The sequence below is a fragment of the Chiloscyllium punctatum genome, chromosome 8, assembly GCF_047496795.1.
Source record: "Chiloscyllium punctatum isolate Juve2018m chromosome 8, sChiPun1.3, whole genome shotgun sequence".
Taxonomy (NCBI): Eukaryota; Metazoa; Chordata; class Chondrichthyes; order Orectolobiformes; family Hemiscylliidae; genus Chiloscyllium; species Chiloscyllium punctatum.
This window is the reverse complement of record NC_092746.1, coordinates 46,202,770-46,227,960: the sequence shown is the minus strand read 5'-3', so window position 1 is coordinate 46,227,960 and position 25,191 is coordinate 46,202,770. Positions and strand designations below refer to the sequence as shown.

The following is a 25,191-nucleotide window of genomic DNA, read 5'->3' as shown; positions in this document are numbered from 1 at the left end:
ACTACCACCACCACCAGAAGTGAGGGTATGACCTTTCCCTTTCCCCTCCCCCGCCCCAGAAGACGGCCCTCCCTTCCCCTCCCCTCCCACCGTCGCCGTTACGGCCCTCCTCCACTCACGCAGGGCTTTGCCCCGCCCCCATGTCTCTCTGGTTCTAGGTGCTTTGCGCGAAGGATTCTCATTCGGTTGTCATGGGGGAGCCAAGATGGTGGCGCAGGCCTACGCGATGGGCAGACGGGAAATTAATCAACACTTCAACATCAGGAACGCCAAGCTCCTTGCCATCAGCTTTGTGCTTATCTTAACAGTTGGTCACGGGATTCACCGGAGCTATGGAGGTAAAGCAATGAAATGGTATGGGGCGGGTTACATGGGCTCAGTGGTGGGCGCCGCTCCTGTATTTGTCTGACATTCAGCTCCGTGTCTGTCGGTCAGGCCCAGCCATAGATTTGGAGCCGAGTATGAGACAGGGATGAGCATGGCTGGACCTGGGACCGAGCGGTATTTTGTGCCTTGGCTGAAAGTGATGAGCTATAAATATAAAAATGTCCGTGTCTGTGCTCAGCTCTGGCCGGTGAGCAATGTCTATGCATTTAACACAGAGCGGGCATCTTGCTGCAAATTGTCAGCTGTGTTTTCAGTCGCTGTTGCCTTTGTGTTTCGTTAACTGGAGATGATGTGCTTCCCTCCCGGAGTCTTTCTTTTGTCTTTGGAACAGAAATCCCAAACATCCAGAGTTACAGCCGCCGATATAAGACATAATGTAAACAAGGGCTGCGGAGTACGGTTACTCCATCAAAGGCTGCTTTGGAAGGCGAAAACATACACTGGTTCTTTGAAATTTCTCTCAAATACTACATTGATCAAAATCCTGTCTATTACTGTCTACATTTAGTTTGTCCCAGTAGTTTGTTCTTTGCCACTTAGCCTCCAATGATTATCGTTTAGTTAAATGTACAAATGGCGTAAGTGTGAAAGATACAAGGTTAGAAATGAAGCAAGCCAAACGAGTGTTGGTTACAAGACTTATATAAATCGTGTATCAGCAGGTTTAATATTACCATTAGTAATTCTTTGCCTGACTATTGCTTTCGGCTGAACTAGACTGTTCATTTATTTTTGCATTTTGTTTGATTCATGATACCTTTTTATCTCACTGAGAATTGCCAAACGATATCTGTAACAGTGCAGTTGTCTGGCACCTGCTCTTGCATTTATTATGTCAATATAGTGAGGTCAAACTAAGTAATGTTACTGGAATTATAAGATTAATTTCTGAGAATATCTTGTATGACTGGTCATATTATAATATCCATGTTTAGAATAAAGCAAATCATGAAAATGAAATTTGTTTTGTAGCACACAAGATATTGTGGCAGATAGATGATGTACAATGGCATCCATCCACTTTGTTGAATTGCAGCTCTAAGTTCATACTATAGAACAGATGAATGAAATGAGCACTTTCTAAAGTAAATCAATCATGAATAGTACTTTTCACAAATGTTATGACTACTTACCAGTGGAATTTATGGCCCAACTGGTGTTTATGCTTAATGAGTTTCTATATCTTTTGTGTTGTGTACTTCTAATGGCTAATATTTTGCATATTGGCTGTCCGATAGTAATCATAGATTTTTTTTTAGATTAGATTCCCTACAGTGTGGACATAGGCCATTTAGCCCAACAAGTCCACACCGACCCTCCAAAGAGTAACTCACCCAGACCCAATTCCCTCAATTTAGCACGGGCAATCCACCCGACCTGCACATCTTTGGGAGGAAACAGGAGAACCTGGAGGAAACTCACGCAGACACAAGGGAGCATGTGCAAATTCCACACAGGCAGTCGCCCGAGGCTGGAATCAAACCCTGGTCCCTGGTGCTGTGAGTCTGCAATGCTAACCACTGAGCTATTGTGCCACCCCGTTTGTATGTGTGAGAAAAGCATTCACTTGCAGCTGTGTGAAAATAAGTAATCTGTAGAGATTTTGCACATATTGTACAAATGTTGTGCTTTTATGATACTTTCATGTGCTCTTTAAGCTTTTCCTTTCAGCTTTCTGCATAGTATTTGACGTAGTCATGACTGCTGCTATGAAAACCCATTGGCAGTTCAATAAAATTTGTGCTTTAGTCACCCAGTAACAAAATTGCTGTTTTTATGTAAAATGAACATGGGTTATGCATCACTGCAGCCAGTGGTTATATTTTAACTGAAGATTTTGATGTTTTAAAACTTGAAAGCAAATTTGGTCAAGGGAATTCCTCTGCTTCTCTTCAATTCTATTCACCTGCCAGGGCAGGCAGACCTGTGTTAACATCTTTGTTAACAGGCAGCAATAATAATCATTGTTATCAACTATCCTTCAAATCAAGGATGACATCTACTAAGGTTTGAGAGCTACTGCCATAGATCTTCATGTTTCTAGCCTTTTCCTGACTCATGATATTTGAGCAAATGAGGCAGGTTGACCTGCGGACGGTAAGAACTGGAGTACAGGATTAGTCTTTTCTTCACTGGCACTGCTGTGCCTCATCTTAAACTAAAAGCATTGAAGCAACTTGGTGCAGACTGCTACACTTTTGAACAATTGTTAATAAGATCATCTTAATCATTCAAACTCTCCTTGAACCATAACATTGACATTGAAGCATTTTCTTTGATCTCCCTGAGTATGCTGGTGATTTGAGGCAAGAGGAGCTGTTAGGGAATGCCTTTTGGCTTTCTGGGTCTGCCGAGTCCTATGTGACTGCTTGGAGTCAGTGAACTGGTCCATTTTCAAGGACTCAGTTGCCAACCTGAATGAGTATGCCACACCGTCACAGACTTCATCAGTAAGTGCCAAAGAGATTAATCTGCATACTCCCATCTGGAAGCCATGGATGAACTGGAAGATACGCTCCCTATTCAAGTCCAGATCTGAGGCGTTCAAGTCGGGTAACCTTGATCTATACAAGAAATCTAGGTACAATCTTCACAAAGTCATCAGGGATGCCAAGAGACAATATCAGACTAAACTAGAGTCACAGGGCTAACTACAAGGAGTTTGACATGTCACAGTGGCAAGGTGTACATGATATAAGGGGCTACAAAGTGAAGTTGAGTAAAATCGCTGGCAAAAATGCATCTATCCCTGACGACCTCAATGCATTCTATGTTTGTTTGAACAGAGAGTAAGTGAAATGTCACCTGCTGCATCAGAAAGTCACTGCCATTGATGTTAGATCGACCTTCTTGAGAGTGAACCCACAGACGGCAACTGGCCTGGCTGAAGTCGGTGGTTGTGCACGCCGATCCTGCATGGAGCAGCGGTATTTGCAATCATTAACCTCTCCCTATTCCGATGTGAGGTTCCTACCTGCTTCAAGAAGACCACTGGTCATCCTGGTGCCTGATTTTTCTTTGGAGCCTTAATGACTACAGCCCGCTGGCTATGACATCAAACATCATGAAGTGCTTTGAGAAGTTATTAATGGCACACATCAGCTCCAGCATGCCAGATTGCCCTGACCTAATACAACAGTTGCCAAATTATAATAGGACGTCCTCTCCCTGGCTCTGCATTCATCCCTGGAACATCTAGATAATAAGGACACCTATGTCAAACTTCTGTTTATTGAATTACGTTCAACCTTCAACCCCATAATTCCAACCGAATTCATCTCCAACTCCAAGATGCGGACTCTGCTCCCCCTCTACAATTGGACCTTCCCTTCCTGACCTGTAGACCGCAATCAGTAAGTATAGGCGACTACATCACTTCCACAATAATCATGAACACTGGTGCCTTGTAAAGCTTTGTACTTGGCCCTTACTATGCTCCTTATACACGAGTGACTGTTTGGCCAAATTCCGATCAAACTCCATTTACGAATTTGAAAGAGAGAGAGGGAACGTCATGGCAAGGTGTAAAGACAACAATCTCTCCCTCAATATCAGCAAAAGGAAGGAGCTAGTCCTCCAATTCAATTAAAGGGCTCACCTTTACCTGAATCAGTGGTGCTGAGGTTCTAGGAGTAAATAATAACCAAGGATCTATCAATTCGAAGTCAAGAAAGCACAACAATTCCTCAACTTCCCCCAGAAAACTAAGGAATTTCAGCATGTCTGCAATGACTCATAACAATTTTTATAGATGCACCATAGAGAGCATCCTATCCGGATGCATTGCAGCTTGGTTTGGCAACTGCTGTGCCCAAGACCGCAAGAAATTAGAGTTGTGAATGAACCCAGTCCATCTCACAAGTCAGCCTCCTTTCATTGACTCCGTCTATACTTCCTGCTACCTCAGGAAAGCAGCCAACGTTATCAAAGACCCCTCGCACCCAGTTTATACTCTCTTCTACCTTTTTGATCAGGCAGAAGATACAAGTATTTTCAAACTTTTGCCAACAGATTCAAGAACAGCTTCTTCCCTGCAGTTATCAGACTTTTGAAAGGACCACCTCGTATTCTCTGACGCTGTCATACCTTACAACAGAATGCAGAATATAGTATGATTTGTCTGGATAGCGTGGAATACAACACTTTTCACTGTATTTTGGTACATGTGACATACTAAATCAAATCTGTCTCATTATTTGTCATCTTTCATAGTTATAACTGGAGCACATTTTTTCCAACGCATTAAGGTGATGACCTTTGGAGGGACAGTATTATGACTGAGATGTAAGCCTAGTGTGCTCAAATTTTGCAGTAGGACTTTCATCCCTTGGGTGAGAAGGTTCTGGGTTTGAGTTGTTCCAATGGGCTGAGGAGTCGCAGATGGAGTTCAATTTAGATAGATGCAAGGTGCTGCATTTTGAAAGAGCAGGTCTTATACACTTAATGGGAAGGTCCTGGCGAGTGTTGGCTGAATAAAGAGACCATGGAGTGTAGGTTCATAGATCCTTGAAAGTAGAGTCATACATAGACTGGATAGTGAAGAAGGCGTTTGGTATGCTTTATTGGTCAGAGCATTGAGTATAGGAGTTGGCAGGTCGTGTTATGGATATTGGTTAGGACACTTTTGGAATATTGTGTACAGTTCTGGTCTCCTTCCTAACAGAAAGATGTTGTGAAACATGAAAGGGATCAGAAAAGATTTACAAGAATGTTGTCCGGGTTGGAGGATTTGAGCTATAGGGAGATGCTGAATAGATTGGTGCTGGTTTCCTTGTAGTTTGGAGCCTGAGGATTGACCTTTATAGAGGTTTATAAAGTCATGAGGGACATGGAAAGAATAAATAGATAAGGTCTTGTGCCTGGGCCGGGGGTGTCCTGAACTAGAGGACATAGGTTTAGGGTGAGAGGGAAAAGATATAAAAGGGACCTAAGGGGTAACCTTTTCACACAGAGGGTCACTGAGACCGATTCATGTTTTCTATTTGAAGGCTTTAAATATTTTTTCAGTGCCGTTTTGGATAGTTCTAGCTATTTAACACCAAAGCTCAACCAATCAGATGGCTGCTGTCAGGCTGAACTTGGTTAACTCGAAAGATTGTTTCACAGATTCAAAATGCAACATTGTACTGCATCGCTAATCAGTATGAACTTGATGTTCAAGTTGTCAAATACCACTTGGAACATTTTACACAATGTACTCTTATTTAGTAAACGTCTTTGTTTTTGAATTTGGGCAATCTGTACAGTTTCAAAGTTGTATAGTGGATTATCGACAAGCGCATTTTGTTTTATTGCAAGTGAGCAACATCCTGAGCATGTTCAAACTCTTAAATAGCTAATGTAGATTATCTCATTGCACCAACAGCAGATGTTAACATAACTTTTATTGTAATTAAAACTTTGCAAATAGCATTTATAAAGCAAATGTAGCCAAACACATGAAGTATTAGGATAGATGCCAAAAGAGGTTTAAAAGGAGTAAGCTAAAGGTGAAGACGTTTAGGGAGCTCATTCCAGAGTTTGGTGGTATCGGCAGCTGGAAGTGGGCTGGCTGCAATGCAGTATTCAAAATATGGGTGCACAAGAAACCCAATGTTGGAGTAGCATTGAAGCCTTGGAGGGTTGTAGGACTGGAGGAAAGCACACACCTATAATGAATGAACAAGCTCAGGATGTAATTAGATGTTCAAAATCAATGCTTTGTCAGACTGATGACCAGTGTAGGCCAGTGAACAACAGAGTGATGTGAATGGCATTTAGAGTCATAGAGATGTACAGCATGGAAACAGACCCTTCAGTCCAACCCGTCCATGTTGACGAGATATCCCAACCCAATCTAGTCCCATCTGCCAGCACCCGGCTCATATCCCTCCAAACCCTTCCTATTTATATACCCATCCAAATGCGTCTTAAATGTTGCAATTGTACCAGCCTCCACCATATCCTCTGGCAGCTCATTCCATACCTGTATCACCCTCTGCGTGAAAACGTTGCCCCACAGGTCTCTCATATCTTTCCCCTCTCACCTTAAACCTATGCTCTCTAGTTCTGGACTCCCCGACACCAGGGAAAAGACTTTGCCTATTTACCCTATCCATACCCCTCATAATTTTGTAAACCTCTATAAGGTCACCCCTCGGCCTCTGACATTCCAGGGAAAACAGCCCCAGCCTGTTCAGCCTCTCTCTCTATACCTCAAATCCTGCAACCCTGACAACATCCTTGTAAATCTTTTCTGAACCCTTTCAAGTTTCACAACATCTTTCTGATAGCAAGGAGACCAGAATTGCAATATTCCAACAGTGGCCTAACCAATGTCCTGTACAGCTGCAACATGACCTCCCCACTCCTGTACTCAATACTCTGACCAATAAAAGAAAGCAGACCAAACACCGCCTTCACTATCCTATCTACCTGCGACTCCACTTTCAAGGAGCTATGAACCTGCACTCCAAGGTCTCTTGTTCAGCGACCTTACCATTAAGTGTATAAGTCCTGCTACGATTTGCTATCCCAAAATGCAGCCCCTCACATTTATCTGAAGTAAACTCCATCTGCCACTTCTCAGCCCATTTGCCCATCTGGTCAAGATCCTGTTGTAATCTGAGGTAACCCTCTTCGTTGTCCACTGCACCTCCAATTTTCGTGTCATCTGCAAACTTACTAACTGTACCTCTTCTGCTCGCATCCAAATCATTTATGTAAATGACAAAACGTAGAGGGCCCAGAACCGATCCTTGTGGCTAGTCTGAAAAACAATCCACCACCTACCCTATGTCTTCTACCTTTGAGCCAGTTCTGTATCCAAATGGCTAGTTCTCCATTTATTCCATGAGATCTAACCTTGCTGATCAGTCTCCCATTGGGAACCTTGTCAAATGCCTTACTGAAGTCCATATAGATCACATCTACTGCTCTGCCCTCATCAATCATCTTTGTTACTACTTCAAAAAACTCAATCAAGTTTGAGAAACATGATTTCCCACGCACAAAGTCATGTTGGCGATCCCTTGTCAGTCCTTGCCTTTCTAAATACAAGGACATCCTGTCCCTCTGGATTCCCTCCAACAACATGCCCACCACTGAGGTCAGGCTTACTGGTCTATAGTTCCCTGGTTTGTCTTTACCGCCCTTCTAAAACAGTGGCACCATGTTTGCCAACCCTCCAGTCTTCCGGCACCTCACCCGTGGCTATCAATGATACAAATATCTCAGCAAGAGGCCCAGCAATCACTTCTCTAGCTTCCCACAGAGTTCTCGGGTACATCTGATCAGGTCCTGAGGATTTATCCACCTTTACCCGTTTCAAGACACCCAGCACTTCCTCCTCTGTAATCTGAACATTTTGCAAGATGTCACCATCTATTTCCCTACAGTCTATATCTTCCATATCCTTCTCCACAGTAAATACTGATGCAAAATATTCATTTAGTATCTTCCCCCATTTTCTGTGGCTCCACACAAAGGCAGCCTTGCTGATCTTTGAGGGGCCCTATTCTCTCCCTAATTACCCTTTTGTCCTTAATATATTTGTGAAAACCCTTTGGATTTTCCTTCATTCTATTTGCCAAAGCTATCTCATGTCCCCTTTTTGCCCTCCTGATTTCCTTCTTTAGTATACTCCTACTTCCTTTATACTCTAAGGATTCTCTCGATCTATCCTGTCTATACCTGACATTTGCTTCCTTCTTTTTTTCTTAACCAAACCCTCAATTTCTTTAATCATCCCTATACCTACCAACCTTCCCTTTCACCCTAACAGGAATATACTTTCTCTGGATTCTTATCTCATTTCTGAAGGCTTCCCATTTTCTAGCCGTCCCTTTACCTGCAAACACCTGCCTCCAATCAGCTTTCAAAAGTTCTTGTCTAATATTGTCAAAATTGGCCTTTCTCCAATTTAGAACTTCAACTTTTAGATCTGGTCTATCCTTTTCCATCACGATTTAAAAACAAATAGAATTATGGTCGCTGGCCCTAAAGTGCTCCCCCACTGACACCTCAGTCACCTGCTCTGCCTTATTTCCCAAGAGTAGGTCAAGTTTTGCACCTTCTCTAGTAGATACATCCACATACTGAATCAGAAAATTATTTTGTACGCACTTAAAAAATTCCTCTCCATCTAAACCTTTAACACTACGGCAGTCCCAGTTGATGTTTGGAAAGAGACAAAGGCAGAGACCACATGGTCAATCAGAGAGAGAGAGAGAGAAAGAAACCTACACTGCTACATGACACACCAGTGAATCTGCACAGCCTTTGCTGTTTGAGTGCAAGTATTTCTGAACAACGGAGTGCATAAAAAAAATTAACAAACCGTGAAAATCACAGCTGACCTTGGAAGAACCTGTGTGGGACAGCTCACAACGGGAGCATTGTTATCAAGTGTAAACTTGCTTTTCTTTGTAAATTTAACAATTAGTGAGTACAGTGGGTTCTTTCTTGATTATATGTTTTATTGAGAACTGTCTCTTGATTAGAATTTAAAAATATAAAACATAGGTACTAAGTTTTTTTTAATGCAGTAAGACTGCTATTTTCTGGTCTGTAGATTATGGTGCAAAAATGGCTTTTAGTGAAGTGATGTGCTGCGCTTGTTGGATGTGGGAGATTAGGCGGAAATGTCCATTTTATTGATGATTATTACTTTAGTAAGTGTGTATGCTTGCAAACCGTTTCGAATCGCATGGATCAGATGGAGCGGCAGTTAGCTGTGAGGAATTTACAGGAACTAGGTTTGATGGACGGCAGTTATAAGAAGGGGGATAAATTGCAGATACGGTCAGGTAGATGTGTTAGCTCCGGAAAAGTAGAAGAGGGAGGCAGGTAGTGCAGGAGTCTCTTATGGCAATCCCCATCTCAAATAAGTATGCTATTTTGAAAAAGGTAGGGTGTTATGAACTCTCTGGAATGCAGCATGAATAGCCAAGTTTCTGGTACTGAGATGTGCTGTATGTAATGAGGATACGTCAGGTTCCAAGCGATTTGATAGTGAGGGCAGAGATCAGATTGAGACTGGTACAGTTGGCTACAAGAGCAAATCAAACAGTCAGGTCGGGCAAGAATAAGGCGGAGGATGCGGTAGGACTGATAAATGCAGTTAAATTTATTTCAGTACAAGAGGCCTAACTGGGAAGGCAAATGAACATGGGACTAGGATATCATAGCAATTGCAGGGACGTGACTCAGGAATGGACAGGACTGGCAGCTTAATGTTCCAGGATACAAATGTTACAGAAAGAATAGCGAGATGGGGGAGTGGCATTTTTGTTAAGGGATAACATTACGTCTGTACTTAGAATATTCCTGGAAATATGTCCAGGGAGGTTATTTGGGTGGAACTGAAATAAGAAAGGGATGATCACCTTATTGGGATTGTGCTAGAAATTGAGAAATAAATTTGTAGGAGATCTCTGTTATCTGTGAGAATAATAGGGTGGTAATGTGAGGGGATTTTAACCTTCCAAACATAGACTGGGACTGCCATAGTCACAGTTGAGTTGCTGGAAGACTGGAGGTTGGCTTAAGTGGTGCCACTATTTAAGGAAGTGGTAAGGAGAAGCCAAAGAACTAAACATCACCGAGCCTGACATCGGTAATGGGCAAGTTGTTGGAGGAAATCCTGAGGGACAGGACTTACGTGTATTTGAAAAGGAAGGAGTGATTAGGAATGATCAACACCACTTTGTGCATGGGAAATCGTGTCTCCCTTACTTGAGTTTTTTGAAGAAGTAATGAAGAGGACTCATAAGGGCAGAACAGTGAATGTGATCCATATGGATTTCAGTAAGTTGTTCAACAAGGTTCCTCATGGTAGACTGGTTAGCAAAGTTAGATCACATGGAATACAGGGAGCACTAACCAGTTGGATAGAGAACTGGCTCGAAGGTAGAAAGCAGGTGGTGGTGGAGGGTTACTTTTCAGACTGGAAGCCTGTGATCAGTGGAGTGCCACAAGGATTGGTGCTAGGTCCACTGCTTTTTGTCATTTCCATAAAACGATATGGATGTGAACAGAGGTATAGTTGGTAAGTTTGCAGATGACCCCAAAATTGGAGATGTAGTGGACAGTGAAGAAAGTTACCACAGAGTGCAATAAGATCTTGATCAGATGTGCCAAAATTTTACAGATGGAGTTTAATTTAGATAAACCTGAAGTGCTGTATTTTCAAAAGGCAAATTAGGCACTACTTATACCATTAATTAATGGTAAGGTTGCTGAACAAAATAAAGTTACAGGTAGTTAGAATAGTGAAGGTGTTGTTTGGTATGCTTTCCTTTATTGGCCAAAGCATTGAGTATAGGGGTTGGGAGGAGGCTGTAAAAGACATTGGTTAGGCAACTTTTGGAATATTGTGTGCAATTCTGGTCTCCCTCTTATTGGAAGGAATTTGTAAAACTAGGAAGGATTCAGCAAAGATTTGTGAGGATGTTGCCAGGGTTGGAGGGTTTGAGCTGGATAGATTGGTGCTTGTTTCCTTGGAATTTGGAGCCTAAGGAGTGACCTTGTAGAAGTTCATAAAATTATGAGGGGCGTGGAAAGTGTAAATAGACAAGGTCTTTTCTCTGTGGTGGGGGAGTCCAGAACACGAGAGCAAAGGTTTTTAGGTGAGAGGGGAAAGACTTAAAAGGGACCTCAGGGGCAACATTTTCATACAGAGGGTGGTACATGTATGGAATGAGCTGCCAGAGGAAATGGTGGAGGCTAGTACGATTACAACATTTAAAAGGCATCTGGTTCGGTATATGAATAAGAGGAGGGATATGGACCAAGTGCTGTTAAATGGGATTAGATTAGGTTAGGATATCTGGTCAGCATGGATGAGTTGGACCGAAGGGTCTGTTTCTGCACTGTACATCACTGTGGCATTCTCTGATGTGGCAGGAATTAAACTGGATCCATAGAACATTACTTAGATGTCTGAATGAATAGTCTAGCAATAATACCAGTTGGTTGTTTGATCCCCCACTTGGAAATATGCAACTTTTAAAGAAGAAAACCTATATGATTGCTTTTGAGACTTAATAACACTTGCCATAAAATACTTTGTTGTAGCCCTGCTGTAGGAAAACAAAGTACTGAGTGTGGCGCTGGAAAAACAGCGGGTCAGGCAGCATCTGAGGAGCAGGAGAGTCACGTTTCGGGCTTTTGCCCAAAATGTCGACTCTCCTGCTCCTCTGATGCTGCCTGACTTGCTGTGCTTTTCCAGCACCACATTCTCGACTGTAATCTCCAGCATCTGCATTCTCACTTTTGCCTACAACATAGCACAGCCAGTTAATGTGTACAAAGCTTCCATGAGAAGCAATGAGAAATTATCAAGTCGTCAGCTGATTATTTTAATGATCGTGGATATACAACTGTTAAGAGGACACCAGGGGAAGTCTACTGGCCCTTATTGAATGACACAGCGTGTTTAAGGGGTCAAATAGTCTACCCCGCTCCTAATCTGTCTGTGCATATATGTTAATTGAATGGAGCTGTAGAATCCTTTGCATTTAAAAGCAGTTGGATATTTAATGTAGGATCTCTTGAAAGACTGCATATCAAATCAAGCTAATAGGAAATATGTCCTTTTTAAAAGTTTGTCTACTACCAGAAGGATGTAGAAAGCAAATTTGAAGGTTCTGACAAATGTTTAATATTAAATGTTTGTAACAGCTACACTGGAAACCAAACTGGAATTGGAATAGCTTTTTGGCTCCTATATTGCAATTATGTTGTATTCTTTTGTGATGTGTGTGGTTGACCAGACCAGCATTCATTTGTCATCTGTAATTGTCCTGGAGAAGATGGTGATGAGCTGATGTTTTGAATTGCTGCATTGTTGAACAGTGGAGACATTCACATGCTACTGGGAAGATTGTTGCTGAGTCAACAACCATGGAACTGTGAAGGAACGGCAATATAAATCTAAGTCAAGATTGTATGGAACTTGGAGGCAGCTTACAGGTGATCATGTTACCATAAATTTGCTACCTTGTTGCTCTAGGTGGTAGAAGTCACGAATTTGGAAGATGCACTTGAAAGAACCTGCCCTACATATTGTAGGTGATATACTGTTGCCACAGTGTGTTGGTGGTGAATGGAATGAATGGTGAACATGGTTGAACAAACAGCATACTTTGCAAGCGAAATATTTTAGTTGTATGTATTATCTATTTCCATCCAGCCTGTCCCAACACCCCCTTTTTTCCATAGCTTAAGTTTCCATAGCCTTAATAGTAGGTGCATTTTAGTTAAAACTACATGTTTAAGCTGCATCTTTAAAACTACATGCCTAAACTAATTGGTCATGCTTTGCAATTCCTTTAATCTTTATTTTTACAATGCTTGTTTCAGCAGGTGTTATGCTACTGCAGCTTGACTTGCATTGACTTTGACTTTTGAGTCATGCATTCTTTTATCAGAGTTACATGGCTGACCGGTACTTTGAGTTAACTGTTAGAGCTCTGCTATGCTATCAAGTGATTTCATGTTTTAACTTAGCCTAGAAAAGGTTATGATCATTTTCTGCACACTGCTATCTGTTAAATTTAAATGTGTTGCTATTTTATGAACTTCATTTTGCTGTGGTAGGGGTTATAGATAGGTGTGCACATTTTTTTGCACCACTCCAGTGTGGCATCTCCTATCCATGTAGATTGTGTATGCCAAACTGCCTCCTGATATCGCTCAAATTCTGGAATTTTTTAAATCTTAATTTGGGCATCACTGGCTAGGATGGTAGGTATTGATCATTTCTAAATATTCTTGAAGGTGGCATTGAACTACTGCAAACCTTGGAGTGTAGGTATACCCACAGTGCTGTTAGGGAGTTTGAGTAAGCCAGCAATGGTGACATACTTCAAGTCTTCCATACCTCCATTGTGTGTGTGGCTTGAGGGAGAATTTGCAAGTGGTATTCCTATCCATCAGCTGCTTTTGTCCTTCTAGGTGGTTGAGGTTGCTAGTTTGCAAGGTTCTGTTGAAGGGACCTAAGTTACTGCAGTCCATTTTTGTCTATGATGTACACTTCTGCCAATGTCTGTGGTTGGTGATCAGAATTTCTACCCTGGAAAGAGACACCAGCTATCCATACCCCTCAATTGTGTAAACTTCTATCAAATTGTCCTTCAACTCCCAACATTCAAGTGAAAACAAATCACGTTTGTCCAACCTCTGCAGCTGCTTCAATTACCTTCCTAAAGGGGGGCAAAAGACAATTTATGGGAAATTACAGGCCAGTGATTTTCCACCAATGATAGGGAAGTTATTGGAGAAGGCTCTAGGAGACTGGATTTATACTCATTTGGAAAAAAGATGCACTGACTAGCAATAGGCAGCATGGCTTTATGCAGGGGAGGTAGTGTCTCACAAACTTGGTTGAGTTTTTTTTGAAGCAGTTTCAAAGATAATTGAGGACAGAGCAATGGATGATGTCTACATGGACTTTAGCAAGGTCTTTGACAATATCCCATGTAGCAGGTTGCTACAGAAGGTAAAGTCACATGGGATCTGTGCTGAGCTGTAAGATGGATACAAAACTGGTTTTGTCATAGAGTAGCATGGGAACGGTGTTTTTCTGATTAGAGGTCTGTGACCAGTGGTCTTGCACAGGGATCAGTGCTGGAACCCCTGTTTGTAATATTTATAAACAGTTTGGAGGAAAATGTAGGTCATCTGATAAGTTTGTGGATGGAACAAAGATTGCAGGAGCTACGGATAGTGAAGAGAACACAACTGGAGACTTGGGTGGAGAAATAGTGGATGGAATTTAATCTGGACAAATGCGAGATGATGCATTTTGGAAGGTCTAATGTGAGAGGAAAGTACTGTATACAGTAAATGGTTGAACCCTTCGTATTAACGTAGAGGGTATAAGGAGCATAAGTCCACAGTTCATTTGAAAGTGGCAACATTAGTAGATAAAGTGGTAAGAAAGCATATGGTAATCCTGCCTTCATTCGGGTAATAGAGTATAAAAATTGCCAAGTCATGTGGCAGCTGAGTACAACTTCAGGCCACATTTGGAATACTGTTTGCATTTCTAGTTGCCACAGTACCAGAAAAATTGAGGCTTTGGAGAGGATATAAAAATGCTAGATCAAAGGGCTTAAACTGGAATCGCGACTCTCCTGCTCCTCGGATGCTGGCTGATCTGTACTTTTCCAGCGTCACACTTCCTGACTTTTTATCAGGAAATTGCCAGGTTTGGAGGTTATTATCTAAGAGGAGAGAGTGGTCAAATTTGGTTTGTTTTCAATTGAACATTGGCAGTTGAAGGATGACTTGATAGAAGTTTACAAAATTGAGAGGCATTTATCAAATAGTCTTTTTCCCAGGGTAGAAGGTCAATTACTAGGGAACATGGCCTTGAGGTAAAATAGGGAAAGTTTTAAAGAAGATGGGAGAGGTAAGTTTTTTTTAAATACAGATGGTATGAAAGTGCCAGGAATGCACTGCAGGAGGAGGTGGCAGAATACAGCATTTAAGAGGCATCTGGACCAATACATGAATAGGCAAGAAATAAAGGGCGAAATAATATAAGTGAAAGTTTTTAGTTCAGGAAATAGTCATGTGTTGATGCAGTGGTAGGTCGAAGGGCCTGTTCCCGAGGTAAACTGTTCTTTGTTCTTTAGTTACATAATGTAGATTTTCTTTTATTTCACCTCATCCTAGATCTTTGTGTTTAACTTTGTGCAATGATGAGGTTTAAAGTCTTCAGGTTTTTTCTAGGTTGTTAGGAACAGTAAGAGACTTGCTGAAGACATTGTCATGTCAAGGGTAATGAAAATGCTTGTGGTTGTAACTTCAAATAGTTGAGATAAAATAAAATTCTTCAGAGTTGAAATAAAATTCATTTGTGTGAATTTGATTCATGTTAAAAATGAATGTTACAACCTTATTTGGCAATTTCCTCATTTGGAGGTTATTTGGCTTGGAACTTGATGCGAATTAAGGTAAAGCAGCAGAGTTTTAATTTTAAGATTATGGAGAAGCGCAGGCAACTCTGAATACATTGGGATACTGTCTGGCTCGTGTGCTCTCTCTCTCTCCCCTTCCCTGTGTGTCCCTCTCTCTTGCTTTCGCTCCTTACCCCTCTGTCTGTCTGTCTGTCTCGCTCCTTCCCTCTGTCTCTATGCCCTCTGCCTCTGCCTCTGTCCCTCCCTCTGCCTCTGCCTCTGTCCCTCCCTCTGCCTCTCATCCCTATGTCTGTCAGTCTCCCTCTGTCTCTGTGTCTCCATCTGTCTCACTCTTGTGCTCTCGCTCCCTCTGCATTTTACATATCCTCATCAAATGAGGATATGTAAAAATGCACCATATTAATCATGGCTGACACTCTTTTTGTAATTTAGGGTAGTCAGAATAGCAGAGGTAGCCTGAAAGAAAAATTCATAGTGTGATTGGCACAGTCTTCTAAAACAGGTGGATTCAACCAGGCGTCAAGTAATTTTGGATGGTTGCCATGATTGAGGAAAGCTAAAGATAACATCAGGTTGAAAGAAAAAACATTGAATGTGACTTAAAATTGCTGGTAAACAGAGGATTGGGGAGTTTTTTTAAAAATATACAAAACCCTCCCAAAAAAGTATGAGGGAGAAAATAAACTTTGAAGTCTAAATTTGTAAGTGATATCAAAATGAAACAGTATGAGTTTCTTTAAATATGTCAAATATGGAAAGGTTGAGTTATGAACATACACTGGGACTTATTTGACTGGAGTGTAGGAGGTTGAGAGATGACCAGACAGAAATTTATAAAATAATGAGAGGTATAAATAGAGTTAATATTAGTTGTCTATTCCTTAAGATGGGGAATTTGAAGACTTGGGGGTACATTTTTAAGGTGAGTGGACAGCGATTTTAAAAAAGACCATGAAGCAAATTTTTTACACCAGGTCGTTCCTGTGTGGAATGAACATCCTGAGAGAGTGGTGAATGAGGGTACAATTGCAATGTTTAAAAGACATTTGGATGGATACATGAATGGGAAAGGTTTGGAGGAATATGGGCCAGGACCAAGCAGGTGGGACTAGTTTAGTTTGGGATTATGTTCGGCATGGACTAGTTAGACCGAAGAAGGGTCTGTTTCCGTGCTGTATGTCTCTGAATCTGTGTAGGAAGGAAGAGCGAGGACAAAGTGAATACCAAAACCTTTAAAGAGCAAGGCTGGGGAAATAATGAGGATCCAGGGAATAGCAAAGGAGTTGAATAAATACTTTGCATCAGTCTTCGCATTAAAAGACACTAATATCACTCCAAAGTTCTGTCAGGTTCAAAAGAAGGAGAGGAAATAAATAGAATGACTATCAATAGACAAAAAGTGCTAGGGGAATGAATGGGGGTAGAGATCAATAAGTCCCCTGGATCTGACAGGATGCATCCTAAGATACTTAAGCAAGAACAATACAGATTGTAGGTGTAATGTTAGCATTCTTCCAGGAATTCTTAGATTCTGGAAAAGTCCCAAGGATTGTCCTGCTGTGTCCTGTCTGCAAGAATCGGGACAAATCCAATTACCTCCCCTTTTTAATCTACTCCTGATCATCAGTAAATGATGGAAGAGGTCATCAACAGTGCTGTTATCATGCTGCACTTTGAAAGGAGAATCCTGTTCCCTGCTCAAAGTACAGGAAGAAAGCAAAGTGTGATGAGGCAGCATTGGTAGTACAGAATGGAGCAGGTATGAAAGGAAAGAATTTTAGATTCTTGGATTGAAAAAATGTGGATTGCGAATGGTTGGAGGTAAGAAATTAAAAGGGATGTGAAGACATTTATTCAAAAAGGGAAGAACACAAACAGAATTTTGAACAAACAATTCTTCACTTGTGGAAGATGGCCATCTCTGTCTGGGCCAGCATTTATTATCCATTCCTTGAGAAGATGGTGATGAGCTGCTGTCTTGAATTGCTGCAGTCCAGGACCTGTAAATAGGCCGACCTTGCTGTTGGGGAGAGAATTCCAGGATTTTAGTCCAGTGACAGGGAAGGAACAGCAACATACTTCCATGTCAGAATGGTGAATGTTGTGGAAGGAAAATAGCAATTTTTGCTGAATTCTGCAGTGTATCGTGTAGATGGTGCACACTGTTGCCACTGAGCACCAGCAGTGGAAGAAATGGATATTTGTGGATGCGGTGCCAATGAAGCAAACCGCTTTGTCCTGGACCTTGCCAAGCTGCTTAAATGCATTTGGAAATACACACAACCTGGCAAAAAGGGAGTGTTGCAGCACAAAAGCATTGTCCAGATCTTGTTACATTTGGACATGAACTATTTCAATAGTTGTTGTGAATAGTGCTGAATATTTTGAAATCGTGTGCAAAAGTCCCGCTTCTGACCTTGTGGTCAATAGAGGATCATTGAAGCAGCTGAAGACGGTTGGGTCTAGGACACTGCCCCAAGGAGCTCCTACAGAGATTTCCTGGAACTGAGATGACTGACCACTAATAACCACTTGATAAGGTACCATCTTTAGAATAAGATCCTATGAATTTGGAGGTAATGGTCGGATCATGGATAGAGAATTAGCTAACTAATAGAAGACAGTTGGAATATGAGGATGATTTCAGATGGCAACCTATTTTCAGAAGAGTTGTTATTATAACTTGAATGAGGAACGTGAATATGCTGTAGCCAAGTTTACAGATGATGCAAATGGTGAAGATGAGTCAGTCTAAGGAGGGATGAAGACAGATGAAACAAGTGGACATAAACTTAGCAAATAGGATGTAATTGAAGAGGTATGAGGTTATGCATTTTGACAGGAAGAGTAAAGGAGCTGAATATTATTTAAATGAAGAAATGCTGCAGAAAGCTACAGCAAAGATATATTTAGCAATCCTTATTCACAAATCTCAAACAGCTAGCATCCAAGTTCAACGGATAATAAGAAAGGAAAGGAATGTTGTCTTTATCTCAATAGAGTGGACTATAAAAATAGGGAGGTCTTCCAAAACTTTAAGGTGCTAGTCAGACCACACAGCTGGATCTGTAAGCTGTTTTACATATACACAATGCAATTTAGAAGAATGAGAGGCCACCTTGTTGAAAAGTTCAAGATTCTTAGAGACTTGAGAGGGTAGGTGCCAAAAGATAATTTCCCTTTATGGGAGAGTCGAGGACAAGGATATAATTTCAGAATAAGGGGTCACCCATTTAATAGTACTGCTTTTTCACAGGGTAATAAATCTGTGGAATTCTTTACTGCAAGGAGCAGGTGGGTTGTTCAACTATATTCAGTATTGAGAGGGATGGATTTTTTTAATCAAGAGAATCGAAGATTATGGAAAAAGGCAGGTGGAGTTGATTATCAGAACAGCCATGATCTCATTGCACGATGGAGCAGATTCAGTGGGTTGAATGGCCTACTTCTGCTCCTTTGTCCTATGATCAGTTTTGATTCTGCTAGGGCCACACACATCCTAACCTCATAACCTTGGCAGAAAGAAGGATAAAGGATGGCACTTCAGAGATGTTATCCAGAACTTTATCTCAAGTTAGCTTCTGATTAAGTATGGCATAATCCTAGAAAAACTGGGGTCAATGGGATTTGGGTGAAGGGAAGAGAGCTGTCTGATTTCAAACACACAAAAATTATGTTAGTAGTTATTGGAGGTCCATCACTATAAATGGCAGCTATCACCGAAGTAGTATCTTTGGGTGGATATTTTCTAATCGACCTGTTTGGAGTTGTTGTTATATACTTCTGGAGCAAGTGGGACTTTAATCCAAGTCTCTTGGTCCAGAATTAGGAATACTAGCAGCGAGTAACAAGAAAACACAGTTCCTTCGAGTAGCTATTTTTAACCAACCTGTTCAGTCACGCCTCTGAGACAGGTTGGCCTTGAACTCGGGTCCTGTGGCTCAAAGATAAGTGTGCTAGTAATGTGCAAAAAAAGGCTTCTTTTTCCTCTGGCTAAGTTATGACACACCTCTGCAGCAGGTGGGTTTTGAATCCAGAACTTCTAGCAAATGGTTAGCAGTACAATCACTGAGTCTCAACAGGCCAGGATAATGTCTCAGAGTAAACAACTTTTAGCTGTGCTGTGTTATTGTTGATCAATCCATCAAGTTCAGAAGCTGTGGTATTCACTGCTTGAACAATGTCCACCACTTGCAATTGCACAGAAACTGAGGCAGTTCTTACATATATGCAGGAAGGCATCATCCAGTGAGAGAGAATTTATCATTTCTTGATATTAAATGGAATTGCAATTACTGAATTTCCTCACTATCAACAATTTTTGGCCTTCCATTTACCAGAAATTGAGCTTGCCATACAAATGCTGGAGCTGCAAAACAACCAATCAGAGGATGGCAGTGTTACAATGAGTAACCCTTCTCAAAGTTTGACACAATGCAAGTCAAAGTAGCTTGCTTGATTGGCACCCAATCCACCACTTTCAACATTGAGTCCCAGGACAATAAAACATTGGCAGAATGTGTCCCATCTACAATATATACTGTGGCAACTCTCCAACAGTCAATAATCCAGAGCCTAAGAATACGTGAAGAAAAAGTCCATAACATGTCTAATTCAAGGAAGTAGTTTAGTCATATACAACCTTGATAGTTTGTGGAAGTCACATGAGTCATGAAGCAATTTTAAGAACTGTAGTGCAGAAAAGCATCTAGGACTCTCATTTTAATTTATATTTTAAAAAGGTAACAGTCCATTGAAATGCAGAAGATAGGAACAGTTTGGGAGAGATAAGTGATGCTAACCTAGAAAAAGCTATGTTAAACATGAAGCTACTTGATAGTTGAACAATCATCACAATTAATTCATAGCATAGTTTAGCATTGAAACTGATGGAAGAATCCAAGGCTTGTCTAAGTCAATACAAGTCAAACTGTAGCAGTATACTATATATTGAAACAAGCATAGTTAAAAACAAAGATTCAGAGCATGGCCAATGGAGTTTATGCATATAACTTTTAATTCTGGAACTTAAACTTGTTTCAGACTAAAATGTACCCATTAACAGGGCTAGAAGGTCTTAAGTTGTGAAGGAGAGAAGATAGAGGTTGGGAAGGAGCATCTAGAAATGAATAGAACATACAAATATTTAAGTCTCTCACTTGAAACCATTGATGTACTTTGCTTAATATACCTTACATGAAGTAGTGTCAAACAGTGTTTCATCTATGATTAACTTTGTCAGAGGAAAATTAGAATGTATTTGAATTAGTTGACAGCAGATTTGGCTAACAGTAATGGCATAAGTCAAAGTGATGAAGATATATTATCATTTTAACTTGTCAAAACCACCTTTTTAAACCTTGCAAATTATGTAGTCATTTTACTATTCTGTTATGCTTCACTGCAGAGAATGTTTCACATCTTTTATTTTCCTTTTGCTGTTTACCAACATCAGCTGTTCCCTACTGAAATAAATGTTCGTATTCACAAAAGATGTGCTGAATATTAGCTGCATTTCCTAAACAGTCTTCAGTATACTACTTGTCTGTTTTTGCTTTTTATAGTCGCAAATCTTAACACTGTTTCATCTGTTTTGTGATGTAACTAATTTTCAATAGCATATAATTATATTGCAGAAACTGCAAATGGAAAACATTCAAACTTAGTATATTTTTTGTCTGAAAAATTTGTATTTAATGTAAGGTTTTGAACTTGATCTGATTATCAATTATTTTAGTCAGTGATAACAATAGATGAGTAAGAAACTTGAAGTAAATTTACTGGGTAACTGGTGATTATGTTGATACTTAGAGATTTTTCTGTATTTGGTAATTTTAAATGTATTCTCATGTTTAATTAAATGTGAAAATCTTATACAGCTTGGTGAGAGAATTATGTATTTTTAATGAATATGTACAGCAGTTAAGCATTTGTAGAGGGTACATCATTATGCTTTTTTCATTCAGTTGTGGGATGTGGGCTTTGGCTGGGCCTGCATTTATTGTCCATTCCCAGTCGCCTTGGGAGAAGATGGTGGTGAACCATCTTCTTGAACCTCTGCAGTCCTTGTGGGGGTTGGGGGGGTGGTGCAGGTATACCCACAGTACTGTTAAATACATTCCAGAATGAGATGAACAAAGATGATGCTGGGATTGGAAGGTTTGACCTATCGGGAGAAGCTTAAAAGGCTGTTTCTTTTTCCCGCGGAGCATTGGAGGCTGAGGGGGTGAGCTTGTTAAGGTTTATATGATCATGAGAGGTGTATAAGGTGAGGGGAGATTTAAAAGGGACCTGAGGGGCAACTTTTTCATGCAAAGGGTGATGCGTATATGGAATGAGCTGCCAGAGGACTTGGAGGCAGTGGATACAATTACAACATTTTAAAAGGCATCTGGATTGTTAAATTAATTGGAAGGGTTTAAAGGGATATGGGCCAAATTGGACTGGATCAGTTTCGGTTGGTGCGTATAAATTGGACTACGGGGTCTTTTGCCGTGCTGTATAACTCTAACTATGATTGTGAAGGGACAGTGATGTGTTGCCAAGTTTAATATTGGTGTGTCGTTTGGACGGGAACTCTGCTGCCCTCGTCCACCTAGATATTAATGGTCACAACTTTGGCTTGTAATGTTGCATCTTCTGTATGGTACACCCTTCCACTGTGAATGTTGAAGGTGGACGGTGCACCAATTATGTGGGCTGCTTTGTAGTGCACAATGTGAAGCTCGTGGATTGTTAGGGCTGTGCTTATCCTGACGTCTCTTTGGGAAGTTAGGATGTTCTTAGAATTCCTGCTAGAATCATTTCATATACAGATTGTTTTGGTAGAATGCATAATTTGTCAATGGGAATTGGCTATAATACAATTGACTAATTGCTACTGCTGTTTAGGTTACAAACTTTCTACTGAACGGGCACAGATTTTCTGTAGTGATCTTCTACAGTGCGATGTATTTTATATATAACAATTCTCCATAGCATGATTTTCTATAGTGCAAGATTGCAGAGGAGTGTGACTGTTGTTATATCAGAACACCTTGTACTGTCAAAAGATTATGGTAACTCCAATTTAAGGGCAGCGAATACTGGATATATTGTGTTTAGCAACTGAAGTTACATTAATGACCATTCATCATAACTGGGAAGGGTCTGAAATGTAATAATTTTTAAGCAAGTGAAATGGAAGAATGTGAGAAAACTAACAAAACGAAATGTCTGCCCAGGCAGAAGACCGGAGGGATTAAATGAGAAAAGCGTTAATTGTGCTGGACTAAATGGAGTTGTTATGAGGCAGGAAAAGAACCAAACAAGATGTCGTTATGGTGGGATTGATAGAATAATGAACATGTGCATCTGATAACTAAAGCAAGATTGAAAATGCAACCAAAGCAACATGAAAAGTGCAAGTGACACATGAGCATATGAATGTGAAACAGGACCAAGTTACTCAACACTTTGCATCTGTTCCACCATCTAATCATGACTGAATTGATTGTGGTTTCAACTGCATTCTTTCCTGCCTATCCCTGACACCTCTGTTAATCAAAAATATGACTGCCTCTTCCTTTCAAATATTCAATGACCCTGTCTCCACCACTCTTTGCAGAAGATAATTTCACAGACTAACCACTGTCAGAGGAAAAAATTGTCCTCCCCTCAGTTTTTAATAGGAGTCTCCTTTTTATTTTCAAACTGTCCCCTCTGTCTCTCTCAAGAAGAGCCATCCTTTCTGCATACACCCTGTAAAATACTTTCAAGATCCGACATTGAGGTTGCAATATGATCACCTTTTCTTTCTTCTAGACTGACACAGCCTTTGTTTATGACCCTGCACTGCCCTCCAATTCAAATCAATAGTTAATAAATCTTGTTTGAACTACTTTTAACATGGTTGCGTTTTTTTCAGGGAGACCAAAATTATTTACTAATGCCCTGTATAACTTTAGTAACATTTGCCCAAATTTTTATTCCTTTCTTGTTCCAATAAACTTTAAAGTTCAATTTGCCTTATAATCATTTACTGTAGCTGCATTTTATTTTTTGATTTGTGAACCAGGAACACCTGGAACTCTGTACTCTAAAAGTTTCTACAACAACTCTCCATTTAAACATATTGCTTTTGTATTGTTTTCTGCCAAAGTAAACCAGTTCATGCTTTCTCATATTACACACTATCTGTCAAGCCTTTGCTACTCAATCGATACATATCCTTTGAGGACTGCTACGTCCTCTTCACAACTTCCTACCTAACTTTGGATCACAAACAAATGTGAACACTGTACACTTGGTCCTTTCATCTGAAGTGTTGGTATACTTATAAATATTAAAGTCCCAGCATTAATTTTTGTGGAAGACCACTCATTGTCAACCTTCCCCAAAAAAATTAATTGCATCAATGGCTTCCTGTCATTTAATTTATTTAATGAATTCCAGCATTTTCTTTGTGAGAGATGTTAAATTAACTGGACTATGATTCAGTGCTGTCTGTTTCCTCTTTTTTCGACTACAGGAGTTGCATTTTGCTACTTTACAATTTTGATTGGACCTAGAACCTAAAAGTTCTAGAAAATTAAAAACAATGCATTTGGAGTCAGTTAGCCATGCAAACTTATCTTTTTAATTCTAGTAATTTTCTCAGTGTCATTAAATGCGAAATTAGCACCATGATAATGTTAGCCACCTCTGTTTCATAATCTGCATAATTACCCTTATTCAGGTTTAAAATACAAACCTTGGACCACTCTTCTCTCCCTCAAACTGGATGCAAAGTTCAGTCATGATTGATGCTACTTTGGAGAGTTTTTAAAAATCCACCATCAAATCATAGGGGCACCTTTACTATGATTTAATTAATTATCCAGTCTTGTTGTCTATTACCACATTTTAAATAGTTGGGTACAAAATATGCTGTTCAAGACACTGTCTTGAAGACACGCCATGAACTCATCCTCGTTATCAACCTGATTTTGTCTAATCTATTTAAGTAGGTTAAAATCACCCATGGCCTTCTCTGTACCTTTTTTCTCGGGCCTGTGGATACGATGGCGGGGGCTATAAATGGCTTCCACAAGTGACTTCTGACTTTTTTTGCTGCTGCTTACACCTCTGTTCAAACTAATTCTACCTCCTGGACCTTTAAAGCTAATTTCATCCTTAATTAAGAAGGCTGTTCTTTACCTTTTCTCAGTTTCATGTCATTTCAAATGTTATGTACCTTTAAACATTCTGATCCACGTTCTGATTATTACTGCCTTGCTCTTGTTTTTTACTTTTAATTAAGGATGTGGTTATCACCAGCATTTGATGACCACCCCTAATTGCTGAGAGGACATTTAGAAGTCAACTGCATTATTGTGGGTCGAGAGTAACATTTTAGGTCAGAGTGGGTAAGTTTCCTTCCTTAAAGCTACCAGGTTGTTTTGTCTGACAATGGATAACAATTTCATAGTCATCAATAACCTCTTAATTCCAGATTTTTATTGAACTCAAAATTCACAAAGTGCCATGTCTGATTCAGAACATTACTTGCAACCCTGGATTAATAGTTTAGTGATAATGCCACTAGGTCATCCCCTCCCCTTACAATTAATGACTTCTTCCTTCATTTAATCTATGTTTTAAATCCCCCACAATTTAGTTAAGTCTTGTCTACTGTTCTAATTATATGACTTAGTGAATCACTGGACCCAGAATAGTTCAATTGAAGACTATCCAATGATACAGCTCTCACTTCCTCTAATACTGATGACAGTGCCTATGAATGGTAGCTCACTTTTCCACACCAACCTTTTGAGTTGCATATACGACTCCCTAATCAGTTTTACCTTTATGAAGACTTGCTCACGATTCAGATGAAAATAGAGACTATCCTCTTTCTGTGGTTTTGTTTTTTTAAAAT

At 40.3% G+C, this 25,191-nt stretch overlaps 1 protein-coding gene across 3 annotated transcripts in view; it reads left to right on the top strand.

Moving 5' to 3' along the window:
* Positions 1-25,191, top strand: part of casd1 (CAS1 domain containing 1) — a 104,467-nt gene that overhangs the window by 5,354 nt on the left and 73,922 nt on the right. For all 3 annotated transcript variants that reach the window (XR_011961326.1, XR_011961325.1, XM_072575470.1), the window contains exon 2: positions 159-338. Coding sequence is in view for 1 of the 3 variants with exons in the window: in XM_072575470.1 (XP_072431571.1) it covers positions 159-338 (180 nt within the window). In the remaining 2 variants the exon portion in view is untranslated. The remainder of the gene's footprint in view (positions 1-158; positions 339-25,191) is intronic.